The sequence below is a fragment of the Quercus suber genome, unplaced genomic scaffold (genome assembly GCF_002906115.3).
Source record: "Quercus suber isolate HL8 unplaced genomic scaffold, Cork oak 2.0 scaffold_102, whole genome shotgun sequence".
Classification (NCBI taxonomy): domain Eukaryota; kingdom Viridiplantae; phylum Streptophyta; class Magnoliopsida; order Fagales; family Fagaceae; genus Quercus; species Quercus suber.
In genome coordinates, this window is record NW_027069567.1 from 121,972 (window position 1) to 143,195 (window position 21,224).

At 33.5% G+C, this 21,224-nt stretch overlaps 1 protein-coding gene across 1 annotated transcript; it reads right to left on the minus strand.

Annotated features, from left to right (window-relative positions):
* Window positions 1-253: 253 nt before the first annotated feature.
* LOC112026087 (binding partner of ACD11 1) lies at window positions 254-4,565 on the minus strand. The gene is made up of 4 exons (XM_065774938.1): window positions 4,528-4,565; window positions 3,705-3,924; window positions 3,491-3,586; window positions 254-2,854 (listed from the first exon to the last, which is right to left on the minus strand). Exons 3-4 carry the CDS (start codon window positions 3,500-3,502, stop codon window positions 2,378-2,380), a joined length of 489 nt encoding a protein of 162 aa, XP_065631010.1. The 5' UTR covers window positions 3,503-3,586; window positions 3,705-3,924; window positions 4,528-4,565; the 3' UTR covers window positions 254-2,377.
* Between the last annotated feature and the right edge of the window lie 16,659 nt (window positions 4,566-21,224).

The window sequence follows — 21,224 nt, forward strand, 5'->3', positions numbered from 1 at the left end:
ACAACTTGGCTAATTAACTAGGTTACTCAATCTGGTTGTGTGTTAAGGGGTCTAAATTTCCAACAAATAGTATGAACAGCATGAAGAGCAGCTTCACCCCAAAAAGGAGCAGGAACTTTGGCAAAGAGAAGGAGAGCACAAATAGTGTTAAGAATATGACGAAGTTTTTGTTTGGCTCTACCATTTTGCTGAGAGGTACTTGGACAAGTTAGTTGATGAACAGTGCCATAGGAATGCAAAATAGCTTGAAAAGCATATTGCGTATATTCAAGAGCATTATCAGATCGAAAAATTTTGATGCGTCTGGAAAACTGAGTTTCAACCATTTTTGCAAAATTAGAATATACTTCCAATAATTCAAAACGATGTTTCATATTAAAAATCCAGCTATAGCGAGAGTAATCATCAACAAAGACAACAAAATATCTAGACCCACCAATACTAGAGACAGAGGACGGCCCCCAAACATTAGAATGAATAAGGTCAAAGATATCAGTGGATATTGATTCACTAGTATTGAAAGGCAAAGCTGGTTGTTTTCCTAACTGACATGAAACACAATCAAAATTTTCTGTAGACACTGAACCTAACAAACCTTTAGAGGCCAATTGTTGTACCCGAGAGGAAGATGCATGACCAAGTCGAGCATGCCAAAGTGCAAGAGAAGGAGTGGAAGAAACTGCAGCAACTGCAGCAACAGATACAGGAGCAACAAGTGGAAGACGAAGGTTGTCCACGGGAAACATACGCCCAACTCTGGGACCGGTTCCAAGCTCTTGTCCCGTTTTAGGATCCTGCACAATGCACCCAGAATAATCAAAGGTAATGCGATAACCCAACTCAGCTAATTGTCCCACAGAAAATAAATTATAAGAAATGTCAGGAACATTAAAGACTCCAGGAACTGAGAGGTTGGAGGTTGAAACTGAACCTATATTATGACCAGACATTGTGGAACTATTTGCTGTGCGAATATTAAGAGGGTGCGGTGCAAGTTTAAGATCAGAAAATAAGGACGAGTGAGGTGTCATGTGATTGCAACAAGCAGAATCCTAAGAGGTAGGAGACATACCAGATAAAGCTGAGAGAGAAGAGGAATAAGATGCATTACCAACAATACGAATGACATTGGCGATAATATTTATAAGGTCATCTCTGGATATGGAGAAAGTGGATCCAGAAGACTTAGACTGTGCAAAGATAGGAGCCATTGGTTGGACACTCTCAGTGTTAGCAATAGTAGCAGCAGAAATTGAAACAGCTGATTTGTTGCAATGATAGCAAGTCTCAATATTGTGGCCAAAACGTTTGCAAAATTTGCAAAGATGTTTGATGGATTGGCAGCAACGATTGTTTCAATAAGAAGAAGACCTGCCCTTATTCTTCATTTAGAAGCAAAATATGCAAAAATGGACTGCAAAAATGAAATCTACGCAAAAAACTGGGTAAGGAGAACCTGGACTGCAAAAAGTCAACTCTGGCCTAAAGTCAACGGTCAAATCTGGTCAAAGTCAACCTTTTAGCAACAGTCAACGGATGACGTCAGCAGGCTGGCTGGTGATGACGTCAGCAGATGATGTGTTACTGATGTAAGCAGGTGACGTCAGCTAGGGCTGACGTGGCGGTGATGACGTCAGCAGGTGTCCCAGTGGCGCGTGTAGCACGTGAGGCGCGTGGGTCAGCTACGCCGATGATCTTGGCGGCGCGTGAAAGCGTGTGAGCTAGCCAATGAAGGTGATTCTTTGCCGAAGATGCAGATCGGGGAAGGACGATTCTAATGGTGTCGACGGAAACAAGATTGAAGCAGCCCTGGTGGCGCGTGGAGTGCGTGGATGAATTGGCCGAAATGTTGACCGGCGCGTGGCGGCGCGTGGATGGTCAGATGTGGATGTTTCTGGCAGCAATGTGTAGATCAAGTGAATAGCTACACGGTGATATGTCTTATGTCCTAATCGGAGGTCGGAGGTGACAGATCCGATGATGGCAGTGGTTTTGGCAGTGGAGGAGCCGCTTCTGGTGGTGGAGATTCAACCCTAAGGACCTCTGATGACGGGGAGTAGTCAGGAGAGGGCACTGAAAGGGTTTACTGACCACAGAAGTTGAGGCAGCGGAAAATACCGACAAAACAAGACTGCAAGACACAAGAAAATTAGAGCAGTAGCTTTGATACAATGTTAGAAATACTGAATGTAATTGTATTGTATTTCCTAATGAAAGAATGTACATAGGTGCCTTTATATATGAGGCATATGTGTGGAGTACAAGTAAATATGTGTGCTATACAAGTAACCTAACTGGGCCTAAAGCCCACAATATATTATACACGTTAACATATACAATATCAAGGGTAAAGCCAACTATAAGAGTTGCTATAGTATCAATCTATTTGTTTACTACCATCAGTACCATGGCTACCAAAATCAGTTACAGCTTTAGCTGCATGATTCAATGTGCCTGAAACCCAAAGTGCTCCTTTGGCAAAGTAAGTGCTGTTGACTACAGCATGACCAACTGCAACAGCTGCTTTTCCTGTAACCATTGCCGCTACTACAGCTGCTGTCCCAGTGACTCTTGCAGCTGACTTGGTGATTTTTGGAACATGGAATTTTTCATCCACAGACTTAACAGTTTCCATGCCAACATGAAATTTATCAGTGAGTCCAATTCTATCGCTAACCTCAGCAATCTTGGCTGCTGCAGTAGCTGAGACTCCATGGTACTCATCAAAAGCTTTGGCCTTGATTAATGCGTCTTTGCCTAGAACATATCCCTTTGCTAGTATTGTTTTGACAACTTCCTGAGATACTGTTACAGCTTCTTCGGAGGTGGAGACACATTGTCCTATGTGAATAACCTGCTAAAGTGTTAGCTCAAACAAAACAATAAAGTTAAAAATGCAAATTCAAACAATAAATTGTATGTGTATTTAAAGAATTTTTATTTCATAATCTGGCATTATGGACAATATACCTACAATATGTAAATATTATAACTCAATCAGGTAGTAAACTATCTTGGAACTCCATGACCAGACATTATCTTGCATTTCCTAACATAAGAGGATTCAGAGGCAGTAAAGTGCAATGCAGTGCAGCTATAGCAATGCAGTGCAGTAAAGTGCAGTAAACAGAACAGCGCAGTAAAGTGCAATAAACAGTGCAGTAAATAGTGCAGAACCACTAATGCAGTAACTTAAAGCAGCTATACTACCTATTATTTAGAACCACAAACAAAGATAGATCATCCCTAAGAAACTGTTATATAAAAAGTAAACACAAAACTGCATGTACCCCCTCAAAACAAGAGGTGAGCAGTAGAAAATCTGAAAAAATGAGGCATATGTCCTTAAATAACAGTATTCCAGCATAGGCCCTTAAAAACACACCGTTAATGACATTAAATTGAAGCAAAAACAGTATTCCAACATAGGTCTTTAAAAAAACAAAACAAAAAACCAAATAAAACTATTTCATGATGATTAACAACATACGTCCTTAGACATAGTTCCTTCAACTACTTGGACTCAATATGTATATAAATTCCACCAAGGAATGCTCATTTTGTGATTCTTTTCAACCACATGTACCTAAAGTAGAACAAAAAAAGGTATAAGTAAATTTGAAACATGAGATATATATTATTACAATAAAAAATTCTTAAAAAAAAAAAAAAAAAAACTCGAAAAATGTAATGAAAAAACTCACTTTATGCTAAATCATCAATATCAATATATCATTGTCATCAACCTCTGTAAACACCACTCCCACTGCAACCCCGTAACTGCCTTTTTGTGTCTCCAACCTTACTGCTCTCTTGATAATTCTTCCAAAGCTTGGGAGAAATCCCCATTAGAAAACACCATCACATGGTCTAGACCTATGTAGTCAATTCCTGTGAGTATGGATCCAATTGCGGATAAAGGACCTGTAAACCCAAGTAGAGCAGCATAGCTTCATTAGAGACACTACATAAAAACATGTAGAAAACCCATATGGAATACAACATTAGTATAGGAAAAGAAAGATTAGAACTTCTAAGCCGCTTTTGGTCATACACATAGAACGCATTTTTTTTAATAAAAAAAACAACCATCACCAAAGAAAAATGAATGAATCAAGTAATAGAAAACGAAGCACTAACAAGTAACAACCAACCAATAGACCAATGAATAGACTACTTAGATAAATGAATGATTCGGCATAAGCTACCAAAGCTCAAGTTGCTCTATTCAATATGGTCGAATATATTGGAACTAGCATAAATTAAACAAAATATATACTGCATATGATGACAGTCAACAGTTAGTACCAGAAAAACAAAACTGCAAAGCCTATGAAAAGCATAGGCACTTCAACTATAGATGCTAGAGTCTTTGAAAAAAAAAACAACCATCACCAAAGAAAAATGTAAGACCAGAAAAGAACATACCAGAAAAGAAACGTAGAGTTCTGGAGAGAGTCAGACCAGGAAAAACAAACAGAGCATTCACGACAGAAAAGAAAGGAAAAATAGAAACAGAGTACTCACCAATAGAAACAGTTCGGCTTGGTTTTTTTTTTTTTTTTAAGGAAAAATAGAAACAGAGTACTCACCAATAGAAACAGTTCGGCTTGGTTTTTTTTTTTCCTGCCGGCAACCAGTGGAGGTGGAACAATGGTGGAGGAGAGAGAGAGAGAGAGAGAGAGAGAGAGAGATTCAGACGTTTGTTGAAATTAGAGATAGGTTTAGAAGGTAGCAAATGAATGTAATTAATGAGATTTTAATAAAAATATTTGAAATAATGAGGGTTTTTTTAAACCATTAAATCTATTTAAATTTAGTGGTTTATCTCATCATTAAAAATAATAATAAAAACATCAGTGGTTTAAAAAAGCTGTAACTCTTTAGAGTTATATCAGGTGTAACTTGAACCCATCTCTTTATATATATATATATATATAAAGAGATGGGTTCAAGTTACATCTAGTGTTACACTTTTTTTAAGTCATAAATTTCTAAAAGATCTAATGGTTGAAAAAATATCATTAAATATTAATACTTTCCACCTTATTACCTAATTAATACCAGCATTTTTTTTTCTCTTTCCTTATTTATTGTGTACCCTTCATTTTCAATAACCTGCCAAACATACTAATCTACTAAGGAGCACCTCACCATAGCCAAATCTCCCCTTTCGGCACAGGAGCAATATAGCAATTAAATATTATGCTAAATGAATAATTCCTATATCACCTAAATGTGGGTCATATATCTCTAGCACCTCCAAGTTGAAGCTCCTTAAGAGCTAGTCAAAATGTCATTACAGGATATTGCAAATCAATAGTCAATATAGCAATTTGCTCCTATTCCAAATGGGTATGCAATACTTTTTTTTCCCATAGTATGTTTCACATGAAGTCTTTGCTATTTGCACCAGGACCAGCTCTTTATTAATGGGAATGTAAAGCAGAAAGTCCAACCAAATATTTCTAATGTACCGTTCAATAGCTTCTTTGCAGAGATTTCTCTCAAGAAGAAAAAAAAAGAAAAAAGAAAAGAAAAAAAGAGCTTATTTGCAGAGATGTGGGAGGTTGGCTATGGTGGGCTACTAGTATATGTAATGTTTGCAGGTTATTGAAAATGGTAGTGCCCTCCATTCATGTGGAAAGCAATAAATAAGGTGAGAGAAAACAAACCCTAGTATTAATTAGGTAATAAGGTGGAAAGTGTTAACATTTAATTATGTTTTTTTAACCGTTAGATCTCTTAGAAATCTATAACTTAAAAAATGTGTAAATCTTATAGAGTTACACCAGGTGTAACTTGAACTCATCTCATATTTTTATATTATAATATATTTCATTTAAAATATATTTTTCTTACTTTTTGATATGCAAATTGACTAATTAAATTTTTGTATTTAAGTTCTTCTAACATCTCTTTTTTAATTGATAATATAGTTAATCCACTTATTTTTTTTTTGGGACATTGTCGATCTTAAATATAATTTTATTAATTTTAATTTTGAAATTTTCTTTCTATAGAAGCAACTGTAATAGGTGCCGTTAGTTAATTTAGTCTAAGTGTAGTTTGTGACACTATAGTATAGTACTACTATTCTACTAATGGACAACAAAAGTTACAAAATTGATACTCTCTCTAACCAAAAATAATATAAAAACGCAAGATTTAAAAAAATAATATTAAAAAATAAAACTCCACAAGACCCAAAAGTAAGCCCATAACCACTAGTCATAGGGTCCGTTTGGTTGGGAGGATAAAAAAGTAGGATGATAAAAGATGAAGAGTGGATAAAAAAATAGGATGATAGAAAATATTTTATTTTCTCTCATTTGTGTTTGATTGGAAGGGTGGAAAAGTGGAGGGATTGAAATTTTTTTTGTTTGATTGAGAAGAAAAGTGAAATGATAGAAAATATAATTTATATGAATTGACTCATATGCCCTTATTAAAAAATTATCTAGTTAAAAAAAAAAACAATAAATAAATGAAACAACAATCACACTAAGTTTATTAGAAACAAGGATCATGCAGAAAAAGAAAAGAAAATAAAAAACTCAACCAAGGAAAAAAAAAAACCAATCATGCTCACTTAAAAAACAAAAAAGCAAAACAACTACACAAAAAAAAAAAAAAAAAATCATGCCCAGATTAAAAAAGAAAAGAAAAAAGAAACGAATTGGACATAAAAGAAAGAAAAAAAAAAAAAAAAAAAAGGCAGCACGGCAGTTAGAAACAAAGGCCTCGCCCACGTCCAGTTAGAAATATATATATATATATATATTTTTTTTTAAGGAATAGGAAACAAAGGCAGGCACGGGGGCTTGAATGGAGTCATTTGGGTAAATATTGTTTTTTTTAAAACTAATTTGCGTTATAGTTACTGTTAGAAGTTATTTAAGAGTGTGAGGGAGAGATTGAATTTTGGCAACAGTGTTGCCGAAATTCAAGAAAAAGTAGGAGAGAGAATGAGAAAATTGGAGGAGAGAGAAAAACTCGAATTACGACAATGGTATTGCCGTAATTCTTCTACCCAATCTGCCCGGGTTTGTGCGTGTGAGGAGTGCAATGTGTGAGTGCCCAAAAAAAAAAATCCCACAATTTCGGCAATACCATTGCCGAAATTGTGGGGAAATTTTTATTTTATTTTATTTGTGGCAATGGTATTTCGGCAATACCATTGCCACAATTGTGGGGAAATTTTTTTTTTTTTTTTAATTTGTGGCAATGGTATTTTGGCAATACCATTGCCACAATTGTGGGGAATTTTTTTTTTTTTTTTTTTTTTGTGGCAATGGTATTTCGGCAATACCATTGCCACAATTGTGGGGAAAATTTTTTTTTTTTTTTTTTTAATTTGTGGCAATGGTATTTTGGCAATACCATTGCCACAATTGTGGGGAATTTTTTTTTTTATATATATTTTATTTGTGGCAATGGTATTTCGGCAATACCATTGCCACAATTGAAAAAAAAAAAAATTTCCCAATTATGGCAATGGAATTGTCGAAATTGTGAATTTCCCAATTATGGCAATGATATTGCCGAAATACTATTGCCACAATTGAAAAAAAAAAATTTCCCGATTGTGGCAATGGTATTGCCGAAATACCATTACCACAATTGAAAAAAAAAAAAATTCCCACAATTGTGGCAATGGCATTGCCGAAATTGTGGGGAAAAAAAATTTCCCCCACAATTTTGGCAATGGTATTGCCATAATTGAAAAAAAAAAAAAAATTCCCACAATTGTGGCAATGTTATTGTCGAAATTGTTTTTTCCCCCACAATTTCGGTAATGGTATTGCCACAATTGAAAAAAAAAAATTTTCTCACAATTGTGGCAATGGTATTACCGAAATTGTTTTTCTTCACAATTTCGGTAATGGTATTGCCACAATTGAAAAAAAAAAAATTCCCCACAATTGCATAAATAAATAAATAAATTCCCACAATTGTGGCAATGGTATTGCCGAAATACCATTGCCACAAATAAAAAAAAAAAACAAAAAAATTTCCCACAATTGTGGCAATGGTATTGCCGAAATACCATTGCCACAAATAAAAATAAAAATAAAAAAAAATTTCCCCACAATTTCGGCAATGGTATTGCCGAAATTGTGGGATTTTTTTTTTTTTGGGCACTCACACATTGAACTTCTCACACGCACAAACCTGGGCAAATTGGGCAGAGGAATTACGGCAATACCATTGCCGTAATTCAAATTTTTCTCTCTCCTCCGATATTCTCATTCTCTCTCCTACTTTTTCTTGAATTTCGGCAACACCGTTGCCGAAATTCAATCTCTCTCCTCACTTTCCTAAATAACTTCTAACAGTAACTATAACGCAAATTAGTAAAAAAAAAAAGCAATATTTACCCAAATGACTCGGCTTGAATGGGCATTTTTGTCCAAAAAGCTTTGAACAATTTTCTCTCGCAATTTCTCTCCAATTTGGGGAGATAGTGTTTTGGTGGAGTCTAAGGCCCCGTTTGGTTTGCCATTTCAAACAACATTTTTTAGTTTTTAAACAGCATTTCACGCATTTCAACATACTTTTTCACTCACACGTATTTCAAAAAACTATAAACAACAATTTTCACACGTATTTCAAAAAACTATAAACAACAATCTTCTATCTCATCAATTGTGCTCCACTTCATGCTCCACCAATAAAACTTGGACAACTAGCTTGTCTCATTAAATGAAATAACTTTGACTTTTATAAGAGAGGCTAATTGTTTCATTTAATGAGATATCTCATTTAATGAAAAAGGTTAGTTGTTCAAATTTTATTGGTGGAGCATGAAGTGGAGCACAATTGATGAGACAGAGGATTTGGACTCGTTTTGGTGGGCAAGGAGAGAAAACTCCAAGGCCCCACAAAAATTCCCTCCTCTTCTACCTTCTAACCAAACACCTCTCCTAACAATTTTCTCTCTTATTTTCATTTCCTTTTTTTTTTTTTTTTTTTTTTTTTTCATTCTCTCTATTTCACTTCCAACCAAACACACTTTTATTGTCCACCCACGAGATAATGAAATAAAACAAAAACCGCGCACACTGCATCAGGAGAGGAAAATTTAGATAAGAAATAGTTAAAGACAGATTAACACCGAGAAAGTATCTTATGAGACACTTTTTCCACGTCGACATCTTGTTTGGTGAGTCTTCCCATTCAAAATAGGACATGTGTACCACCTTAAAGACCATAATACCCTCACAAATTTCAGTAGCCCGCCCAACTCTCCCAATTTGCTTCATTTCGTGATTTTGATTATAGTATTGTTAAACATTTTAAGATTTTTGATAATGGGTATGAAGCCCAGTTAGGTGTGCGTCGGTCTGACCAAGAACCGGCTGGTGGCCGGAGGCAACTCTTTCTTTTTTATGGATTTTGTGAGTTTGGGTTGGTGACTAGCGAGACAGACTATTCAAAACTTGGATGTGGATAAGTACTAGAAACCTGTGATAGCAAAAGAATCCAAATCACTGAGCTAAGGCAGTAAGGTTGGCTAAGCAAGATTCGGCTTACAACAAGTAATTATTGATAATGACTCAAAAATATGCATGAAGTCTCTTGTGTTCCCATGTAAGAGCTTTCAGTGTGACCTTGAGGTATTGCTAGAACATCACAAGGATTACTGCAAAGAATTACTTCAATGCTCATTTTTTTGGGCAAATAGAAACATGTTTGATTTTACCATTTTTAAACATTTTAAGATTTTTTATAATGGGTAGAAACCCAGATGGGTGTGCGTGTGTCAATAACCAAGGACCGGCGGATGGCCGGAGGCAACTCTTTCTTTTTTCTGGTTTATGTGAGTTTGGATTGGTTAAGTTTGACGTTATTTGGGTTACAATATTATGTCTGTCTCTTGCTATGTCATAAGATTTAAGGAGAAACACAAAGTTGTTGTCTTAGTCACAAATTCATTCAAATTTCACACTCAGAATAAAGAGAAAATACAATAAGACATAAAATTGCTTTAGTTGGGTGCGCTTGGAAAACAAATACTACTTACCAATGAGCTGTAATTTTGAAGACAGATAGTGCTTCCTTGCATTCAAGCATATTTTCAATAAAATATATGATGTAGACATCCTCTCCAAAAATTATATAATAAACATATCACCCTTTAATCCTACACTATAGACATTAATCTCACCTATAATTTCTTCCTTCAATTTTGGGTTGAACCAGTGTGTACCATTTTGGACTTAATAGAAATAATTTGATCTTGGAATCATGGTTGAAGTTTAGCATTGCAAGTGATTTAGTTTTACTCAAAACTGACCTCACTAAAGTCTTTTTTTTTTCTTTTTTTTTCAACCTTAGTTTTGAAATTTTGGATTCTGAAAATTATTCTGTTTTGATTGTTAAACTTTCAATGTTGTCTACTATTGTGTAGGGTACTTGCAAGATTGGCATCCAACTTCAAACGCGGACCTTCATGTTATGATTGCACTGTTAGCAAAAACTACAATTTTGTGGACTAAGGCTAAAGTTCTAGTTGCTCAAAAGCTATCATTGAATGTTTAAAGTCTATTTGTTTAACATAGCTTGATGACATTAAGAAGGATATTGTGGGAAAGCTTTTTCCCTTTTAGAGTAGATCTTTTGTATATGATTTTTTTTTTTTTTTTTTAGAGTTAATAAATGATATGTTATGATAGCATAGAATGGTTATTCATGTACAAGCTTGTGAAATGACTCATCACTTGTAATACATCATGACGAATGGATTTTGTATTGAATAAATTTAACAGCTTTTGGGCAAATCATTTGAGATGTCTGCACTTTAAATCAGTGGCGGAGCCAGGAATTTAGGTCAGGGGGGGCAAGATTAAAAGACAAGATTGGAAGTAAAAACTTAATCTAAAAAAAATTAATCAATATTAATAACAAAATAAGTAAACAACTATATGATAACGTAATTGTTATACAGAATCTAACATAAAATGTAAACTTAAATTTATTTTTTCACATCTAGCTTATTTTACTCAATTGCCCTTGGCGATTTTTTATATTTTGAAACCGCTGCATGATTTATTCACACTCAATAGTCTTGAATATATCTTTCTCAATATATGTGACTAAGCAATCATTCATCACTGATCTTCTATTCGATTGCGTAATTGATTTTTAATTATGTTCATTACTGAAAAAGCTCTTTCAACAGTAGCTATTGTAACTAGTAAGATCAATACTAAAGTCACAAATGAGTAAACCAATGGATATGAAACATTCTTTTTTTATTTCTACCATCTTTTTAGCAAGCTATCCAATTCTTTTAATTGCTGAAAACTCTTCAGTAGACTGCATGTCATGGATTAATGTCTCAAGTTGGCTATCCAAGAAAGAAAATTGACACATAAAAAAAATTCTACAGGTGGCTTTGTCTAGTCTATCAAGTTTACTAAGTGGGATCTATTAATTTTATATATAGAATTGTATTAGAAGTAGAAGTCTACTACTACTAGAAAAGTTGAAAAAGTAACGTGAATTCACTTAATTGGAATTTTTTTTTTTGGTCTTTTGTTTGGGGGGGGGGGGGGGGGGCATTCTCCTCAGTCATTGTTTTTATCATCTAAATCCATCCATATGAAAGCTAACATTTCAACCCCCATTAATTTTAAGCAAGATGGCTCTAGTTTTCTCTAGGTGTTTTTCCGTGAACGACTATCTCGTCAATTCCAAAAATGTTAGCAGCCCCAAATCTCACCTATAATTTCTTCCTTCAATTTTGGGTTGAACCAGTGTGTACCATTTTGGACTTAATAGAAAGAACTTGATCTTGGAATCATGGTTGAAGTTTAGCATTGCAAGTGATTTAGTTTTACTCAAAACTGACCTCACTAAAGTCTTTTTTTCTTTTTTCTTTTTTTTTTCAACCTTAGTTTTGAGATTTTGGATTCTGAAAATTATTCTGTTTTGATTGTTAAACTTTCAATGTTGTTTACTATTGTGTAGGGTACTTGCAAGATTGGCATCCAACTTCAAACGCGGACCTTCATGTTATGATTGCACTGTTAGCAAAAACTACAATTTTGTGGACTAAGGCTAAAGTTCTAGTTGCTCAAAAGCTATCATTGAATGTTTAAAGTCTATTTGTTTAACATAGCTTGATGACATTAAGAAGGATATTGTTGGAAAGCTTTTTCCCTTTTAGAGTAGATCTTTTGTATATGATTTTTTTTTTTTAGTTAATAAATGATATGTTATCATAGCATAGAATGGTTATTCATGTACAAGCTTGTGAAATGACTCATCACTTGTAATACATCACGACGAATGGATTTTGTATTGAATAAATTTAACAGCTTTTGGGCAAATCATTTGAGATGTCTGCACTTTAAATGTTCCCACTTCTCGTTATGGATTTCTATAATGTTCATTGAATTGTGGCCTTTATCTTTAGCAATTTTCACCTCTTTATATTTTAAAGAGGCATGTGAATACAATTGACACTAGTATATTTGGGTGTAAGGACGTAAGTTTGGCCTTATTAAAATGTTGGCAATGGCAATGATGATAGAAACATGAATTGAAAATTTATTCTAAAGCTAGAACGTAGTTATAACTAAAATTAGTCGCTAACCCATGCAATGCACAGGAAAATTACTGGAAATGAAATCTAATGAATGCAAAACAATTATGCAAAATACCATTTAAATTAAAAGACAAATATTAGTGAATGTTGTTATCCTTAACTGTTTGTGTTACATCTAGAGTTTCATATCTAAGTTATTACAATATTACTTGTAGCAACTGAAACTCACAATATAAGTATATTATATGAGACCAAAACTTATATTATCTTCAAGCTCCCCTTAGCCTTACAAAGTACCTAACATTTTTTTTTTTTTTTTTGTATTGAATTTGATTTCAGAGGACTTATTCAAAATTATTTGAATTAAACCTCGCAAATTAGAAAGAAAAAATAAATAAAATTACAACATTGTAGCTGATTAATATACAAATAAACTACCAATTTAACATGATAAATCACTATTAGTAATTTAGAAAGCAAAAATTAACAAAATTAAAGTTGTTACCCATTTAACCTAAAACTTTTCATATTCTAAAGTTGTCAAACACCTGTTAACAAATAACTATTGATATCAAATATTCAGTAATTACTTCAATACTGCAAGTTGTTCATGCTATAAAAATTTAAGAGAATAACACAGCAAGCATCTTAAACTCTTTCTTTCTTGGATCCTACAAAACAATATATATAATATATATATATATATATATATTAGAGTAGGTTCAAGTTACACATGATGTAACTCTACAAAAGTTACACATTTTTTAAAACGTAAATTTCTAAGAAATCTAATGGTTAGAAAATCACTATAATCAATGTCATCTTTAAAATTAATTACTTTCCATATTAGTTAATCTAATTAATTTGAAAGAATATTATATTATTCTCTTTTTAACTTTCTTTTTCTCTCCTAATCAATTCACCCATAACCTTACATAAATGCATATTTTCAACTTTCTTGGGCATGGAGGCAGTTGTGCTGGACTTTCAATTGTTAAAGAAGCCATTGATCAGGTATTGTGTAATGACCAAGTCTGCATATTCAAACAAAACCCTTGCATTAATTATTGCTCTCTTGATTTATCAAAATTAACAAATACTTTTGCTGGGAATCTTTGTCAACATACCCATTATAGCTTTTGAATGTCACATCGCTAAATCCACTTGAGAGCAAGGACACTGAGGATTTTTCACCAAATTTATATATTGAACGACTTCATCAAGTGCAAAAAAATCAAACCTTTATCATTCACAATCACCTAGGGCTACATCACTAATAGCTCCAATGCTAGGCTTAAATTACAGAAAATCTTGCAACAATGCAATGGTCAGAACTACAGCTAAGCACCACCAGTGTGACGTCTATGGCATTGCTGATTAACATTCTCCACAAATTTCTAACGAAAACCAGGCAGATTGATAATATAAAATTTAGTTAAATCTCATAATATTGGGAAACAAGGATTGTGTTCATAAAAAATAAAAGCCAGCTCACCCCAAAGTATACTTTCTTCTAAACAACTTCTTCACGCAAATGATTGGGCATGTTTCACAATCAGATGATAGTTTTTAGAAAGTATTTACAAGAACACGAGTATGTAGAATCCATTTGGCTTAACCCTGCATGTTTAGACCCCTAAGGCTAATCAAGTAAAAACCTGCTCAGGCATGAATCTTCTGGCTACTAAATTTTGAACCTAGCTTGATCTCAGTTGTATAGCAGGCAAGCCTGGACGAAGAATTAATTGGCTGAGTTTAGACAACCATTTCAATCCAGTGCACATTTTCATACTCAAGAACGTTGAAAATATACTTTTGTGTAAGGCTAGGGAAGAATTGATTAGGAGAGAGAAAAAAAGTTAAAAAGAGTATAATATAATATTCTTTCAAATTAATTAGGTTAGCTCATATAGAAAGCAATTAATTTTAAAGATGATATTGATTAGAGTGATTTTCTAATCATTAGATTTCTTAGAAATCTATAGTTTAAAAAATATGTAACTTTTGTAGAGTTACACTGGGTTTAATTTGAAATCATCTCTAAAAATATTATATAAATATTAATTTAATTAATACATTTAAAAAAAAAAAAAAAACGTTTCATCTTAGTTGTCGCGTTAGCCTTAAGCCCAAAATGTCTGGGGCCGGGCCCTGATGATTCTGAAAATGCCATGGTTCTATTGAATATTATTGCCTGCTAAATAACCGTTTTTAACATGGGAAATGGGAATACTTTCTCTTCTTTTTTTTTTTTTTTGGGTCGAGAAGAGGGAAAACTGTGAAAGGCCTTTTATTATTACAAAGTGCTTCTCAAAGCCCATTCATAAGGAAAAAAAAAGTTACTTATCTAAGCTCATTTAAAACTCGAAATCTAACTTTGATATGGCATTTCGTGAAGGTCCATGATCAAATCCCTCCAAACACTCATGCGATCTTCCACCCGCGGGGGGCTGGGGGGGTGGGGAAAGAGAGGAAAGAAATGATAGAAATAATTAGAACTGCAAGGAAGAAAAGAAAAAAAAAAAAAAAAAAGGACCAAGACTTAAATTTTGTAAAAATACGAATATATAAGTTTCAAAAAAAAAAAATACAAATATATATATATATATATATAAGTAGGTAAAACTTAGAGAAAGTCTAATTAAAATTTTAAATTAGAGTCAAATTTTGCGCTATGTGTCCTAAATTATTGTTTTTAGAGAGATTTTTATTTCCTAATTTTAGATTTAAATGTGGAACCACATCATAAATATTCATACAAGAAAGTTATTGAGTACAAAAAAACAAAAAGTCTAGAATAAATGAATTGTAAAAAAGAAAAGAAAAGTGCTTCACAATAATAAAAATTAAGAAGTAATAAAAAACAAAAAAAACTATGAATAGTTTACATTTTATACTTAATAATATTCTTACAAGGATTTTTAAAGAGTTAACAAAATATAAGAATGACAATCACTAGTATTTAAATTTTATATATGTATATGTGTGTGTGTGTGTGTGTGTGTGTGTGTGAATTATACTATGCATTTTATTGTATATCTTTAAGTGTATCTATGCATATATATGGGATTACAAGTTAGTAATAATAATATTCAAACTTAATGAAACTTTATTATATATCATGAACAATTTAAAACTAGTTAAGATGTCATTATAATTATAAATCATATATTTTGAATCAAATTTTAAAAAATCATTAAAATAAATTGATTTTTTTAATTAGCAACCTTCACATCTAATTGATTTGACAATTTTCTTAAACAAATTCAACACACTTGATATAAAGAACTTAACTTATGTATTGTCCAAACAAATAAAAGCCTTGTTTGTATAAATCCAGTTATTTACCAATTGTTGCCCCGGCCCGTAGTTTGAACTTTGAACCCGTGACCTCCCCTAATCTCAAACACACTAATATTTAGGGAGACACCAATCCACCTAAAGTCTGACTGGTGATATATATTTAGCCATTGACAATTTGATCTCAACATATATATGTGCCAACAAAATATACATTTTGTTTTAGTGGGAAAGGGAAAAATGGTTTCAAACCACGAATTAATATGAAGCACCAACAAAAGTATTATTATTTCTATATTATCACTTGAACCCCCAATATACATTTATTATATCATAATCTAGAAACTCCTGAACTGCTACCTATTAGCCTTAGTAGTAATAGAGAGTAGAATTGCAACCTTTCCATCATCATGAAGCTGTTAGAATTGTTCTTTGGTACCGTTACATCAGCTACCATATGTAAACAAGATAAATGAAATAATGCAAACAAGTTTCACATCCCATTCAAAGTGACAATAATTTTTCTCAATATTCTTTAAACAGATTAACCTTCACTTGTTTGATGTGTACATGTAGCCCTTTATAAGGAAGTGGGCTCTACTTGACTACTTGTGCCTTTGCTCTCAATTGGAAACTAAATAAGTGGTCATCACATATGTTCTCATTGCAAAGTCGAATATAACAATTCAGAAACTTGAACAAATTAATTAGATACTAGTTCATTTTAAGTGGTTGTCTAATTCCAAACCATTTCAGCTTTCTGTGAATGTAGACCGTACATATAATGGTTATGAAATCATAACAAAAATGTGCATATACATCAACGAATAACTTTCACACTTATGAACTTCTTCCATGATGACTTTGTGATATATACTTTGTATGGACTTGAATGGCCAAGGTGCTCGGACTCAGTGCCGTGGGATCACTTCAAAGTTTCCACACTTCCTGGCCCCTCTAAAACGACATCGTCGGCGATAGTGACCACTTGCATGTCGAAAACGACACGCCGGCCACTTATATATTTTCACTCTCCATTTACATTACCAAAATATCCCTGCACATAACACCATCACCATTTATGCAAATAATCAACCTCACAATATCTCTCCCTCAACACCAACCGCACAACTCTTCAACTAAGAAAATAATTAGAATTATTGTATAATCCATCAATATATGTTGCTTTTAATCGAGTGCAACCCCAACAATTCAAACCAAGAAAAATAAAGTATCATATACCTCGTAATCATGGTTGTCAAAATCAGGATCGTACGTAAGATCGTAGGAGGTAGGTGAGATTGTAGATCGTAGGATTGGATCGTGAATCGTAAGATCCTACATTATTTGAGAAAAAAAAATTGGTATGTTAAATAATCACATAAATTATACATTCATAAAAAATCAAAAATTTGCATCCATTTGATGTAATTACCACACATCATTACATCTATTTGTAAACATCATTTAAGATGTCAAAAATTTTAAAACATAACACTCTATTGGGATGTTATTTTTTGTTTGTTTTCAACTAACACTCTATCTCGCTACATTAGAATAGCAAAACTTGATCTATTAAAATATTATTTTCCATTTGGGTTCAATTGAACCTTTTGTTAAGTTAAAGAAGATTACAAGATACCAAAATTGTTTGAAATCGTCAGAATCGTACGATCCTGAACGATCGCTAAGATCCTTGAAAGATTTAGATCGTTTTAAGCAGGTGAGATCGTAAAATCGTAGGATCCAGATCAGGATTTTGACAACCATGCTCATAATCCATATCCATATATGTTACTTTTAATTAAATAAATAATATTCTTAAAGTCCATAAGTGAGGTTTATATATACATGTACATAATCAACATGTATTAATTTGCTTTTCCTTTCTCTGGATGTGGTCAAGTAATTAAGACACACACGATGATAAGGCATTTTGGACATTGAACTGTGAATTGAAACAAAAACAATGAGAGCGAGAGGTGAAACTGTCAAGGCTTTTTTAATTTTTGGGTGGGAGAGACAGTAGAGAGAAGAATAAATTGAAGATAGATGAGAAGATAAGAAGATTGGCGTGGCATTGGCGTCTACATGTTTCTGTTCCCTTATGAACCCATGTGAATTGAAGGCCCCTCTCGGCGTTTTCTCTCTGTTTGATATCCATTTAATGCCAAACAACAATCAGTCAATCACGTCTCTTGCAAAATCCTCCCTATATATCTCTCTTTTTCTCATCCTAAACATGCAAATTAGAGTCTCCATCATACACCTCATTATCATGCTAAATTTCATCAGAATGGCATCACCACATATCCTTTCCACATGTTCACTAACTTATATCGTTCAAGTTAAACGGTTTAACATCGATCCTTCAAATATCAAATATGCTTGCTACTAGCTGGGGCGTGTTTGGTTTTATTTCAACAATGTTGATTTCACAACCACATTTTGTGCATGGTTTACACGATTTTCAGAACCAAAAAATCTTCATGGAATTACAAGCACAAAGCCATGCACCAATGACTTGCCTCCATTAATATTTCTTCTTGATAGTTAAATGTACAAGAGGATGAATTTGAACCCTAAATTTCTCTCTTAGACACTAACTAGTTGAGTTACAAAGCTCACGACAATTCATTAAATTATTAGTTTAACCATTAAATTAAACTTAGTTTCACTCATATCAAATCAATTTATTTAATTGGTATTTAATTATATAAGGCCCCAAATTATGGTGGAGTGACACCATGCATGATGCATGTCTTCGTTAAATTCCCACAAAGTCTGGAGGCATATATTCTTTGGTGTACGTAGCACATGCAGTGCGCTCTCTAGCTGGAAAAGTAAATAGCGAAGAAGATGAATCTAACCTAACAAAAAAGGGGCATGTATGGTAGGGGTACCATGTAGTCCCTTTTTTGTTTTGTTTTGTTTTTTTTTTTGTTTTTCCTTTCGTATCATGCAGTCCTTATACCTAATGGGACATTATTCATCTCAAGTACTATATACTGTGCTTTTTTTAATTATTATTTATAAAGAACATGTTTAAAATTATTCATATTAATTACTCGTGATACACATGTATAACTAAGAAGGAATTGCGGCTTGACCCACAGTTCGTACCCCCACCAAACGTGACCTAAGGAATAATTGGCATAACATATATGGAAGCATGAACCATTATGTGTGTGACCACAATCACCATGAAGTTCTCTGGTGACGATGAAAGCTAGCTACTGCCATCATACAACGTTAACGTTGTTTTGTACAGCCATGATTCGCATTGATCGACAGAGTGTTCGAGGAAGGAGTTACTACTAGTTAGGAAAAAAGAATAAAAATTAAAAGTATTCATTACTAGTCAAAAAATAAAAAAGAAGGGAGGTGTTTGTTAGGGTGGAAGAGCATATTTGATTTTTGATGTCAGAAAATTGTTACAATTGTTGCTCGATGTTGTCATTTTATTTTTACATTCCAAACTCAAAATTTCATTTTAAGTTTGAGTTTGAGCTTGAAGGGGTGTTAATGAAGTATATTGAAGTGGGCCAAACTTATTGTAAGATGTACTTATAAAACCATCATCTTAATCACCATCCTACCAGTAGTGTGAGTAATACAACCATAGGATTAGCTACCATGTATATATACTCTACATTGAGTTAACTGTAACATACAGTGTAAATGCTACAATTATAGGATTAGCTATACCATTTATATAACCCACACTGTTAATTGTAGCGCGCGCACAATTTTTATTTTTTTTATTTTTATAGTAAAGATGTAATTGCTTTGTGTTTTTTTATTGTAAACGTTGGTGATAGGTCGAACAACAATATTTCTTCATTATGCTTGACAACATTTTTTCTTCAATATGATTTATTCTCTTTTTCTTTCTGTCTCTCACAATCTTCCAACAACTCCTCTAACAGACATAAAAATGCAAAATAATTAAGTCCCTCCTTCTTTTTATTTTTTTATTTTTTATTTTTTATGTTTGGAATCCTTTTAACTTGCCCATTTAAAGTAAAATTGCATTTATTGTTGCCTTGCGTTTTCTTAATAAGAACAAGAATTTGGTGGTAAATTGGTATTCCTATAGCTAAATTGGTTGGTTCTATTGGCTTATGTAAGCGAATTTCTTGTTAAAGACTTAGATTGATTGACTAGTAGGTGAAATATTTAACTTTTCTTTTTTAGAAGGAAATATTTAACTTCAAAGAGAAATATGGATAACCCTCCCTATTATCTAATTGAAAAATATACAAGAAGGAAAATTAAGGATTTAAAAGTAAATTGATAAATTTAACATTTATATTTAAGGGGAAATTACGCTTTACCGCTCTAAATTATGCCCCAGATTACACTTTACATCTTAAACTATTCGAACACACAGTTTACACCCTAAACTATTACCATTGTTATACTTTGCACCCTAACGTTAGTTTTACTGTTAAGTTTGACAGAAATATAAAATATGTGACTTACACATGTGTATTATTTAAGTAACACAAACTTAAAAGCAATGAAGTTAATACCGTACCGTACCGGCCGGTAGGCCGGTTTTTTCTGTACCGGTGAACTGACCGTTACCGAAACCCCCCTTGATTCGTACCGTTCTGAGTACCGGCCCATACCGGACTGTTTCGGCCTTACCGGCGAAAATTAGATGTTTCGGCCGGTAAATCTAAACCGGGCCGGTACCCAAAAAAAAAAAAAAAAACCCAAAAATCACCTGTTTTTGTCATCACAGCCATTCACCACCACGTTGCCGGTCACTCCCATGCCTCCAGCCACTTCCATTTTGTCAATTGCAGTCTCCCCACCTGCTTCAGCTTCTTCTTCCTCGCCTCTTCACTTCTCCGTTCTCTGTTTTTCTTCCACTCTTCAGCTTTTCTGTTCTTTGGTTTTCCTAGTTTTGAACGCCTGGTCACCTGTACATCTTGTTTTGTTTTGGACACTAGAGTCCCACTACCACGTGAATGTACTGAAGTCATTAATGAGTCAAAGGCTTTCAAAATTATCCCATGCCTCCAGCCACTTCCATTTTGTCAATTGCAGTCTCCCCACCTGCTTCAGCTTCTTCTTCCTCGCCTCTTCACTTCTCCGTTCTCTGTTTTTCTTCCACTCTTCAGCTTTTCTGTTCTTTGGTTTTCCTAGTTTTGAACGCCTGGTCACCTGTACATCTTGTTTTGTTTTGGACACTAGAGTCCCACTACCACGTGAATGTACTGAAGTCATTAATGAGTCAAAGGCTTTCAAAATTTCAAACTTATCTCCAACACCACGTGTTCTAGTTTTAACTTTTACTCATTGATTGATTTTTTTTTTTTTTTAGGGGAATCATTTTACTCATTTCTTTTGTTTTTTC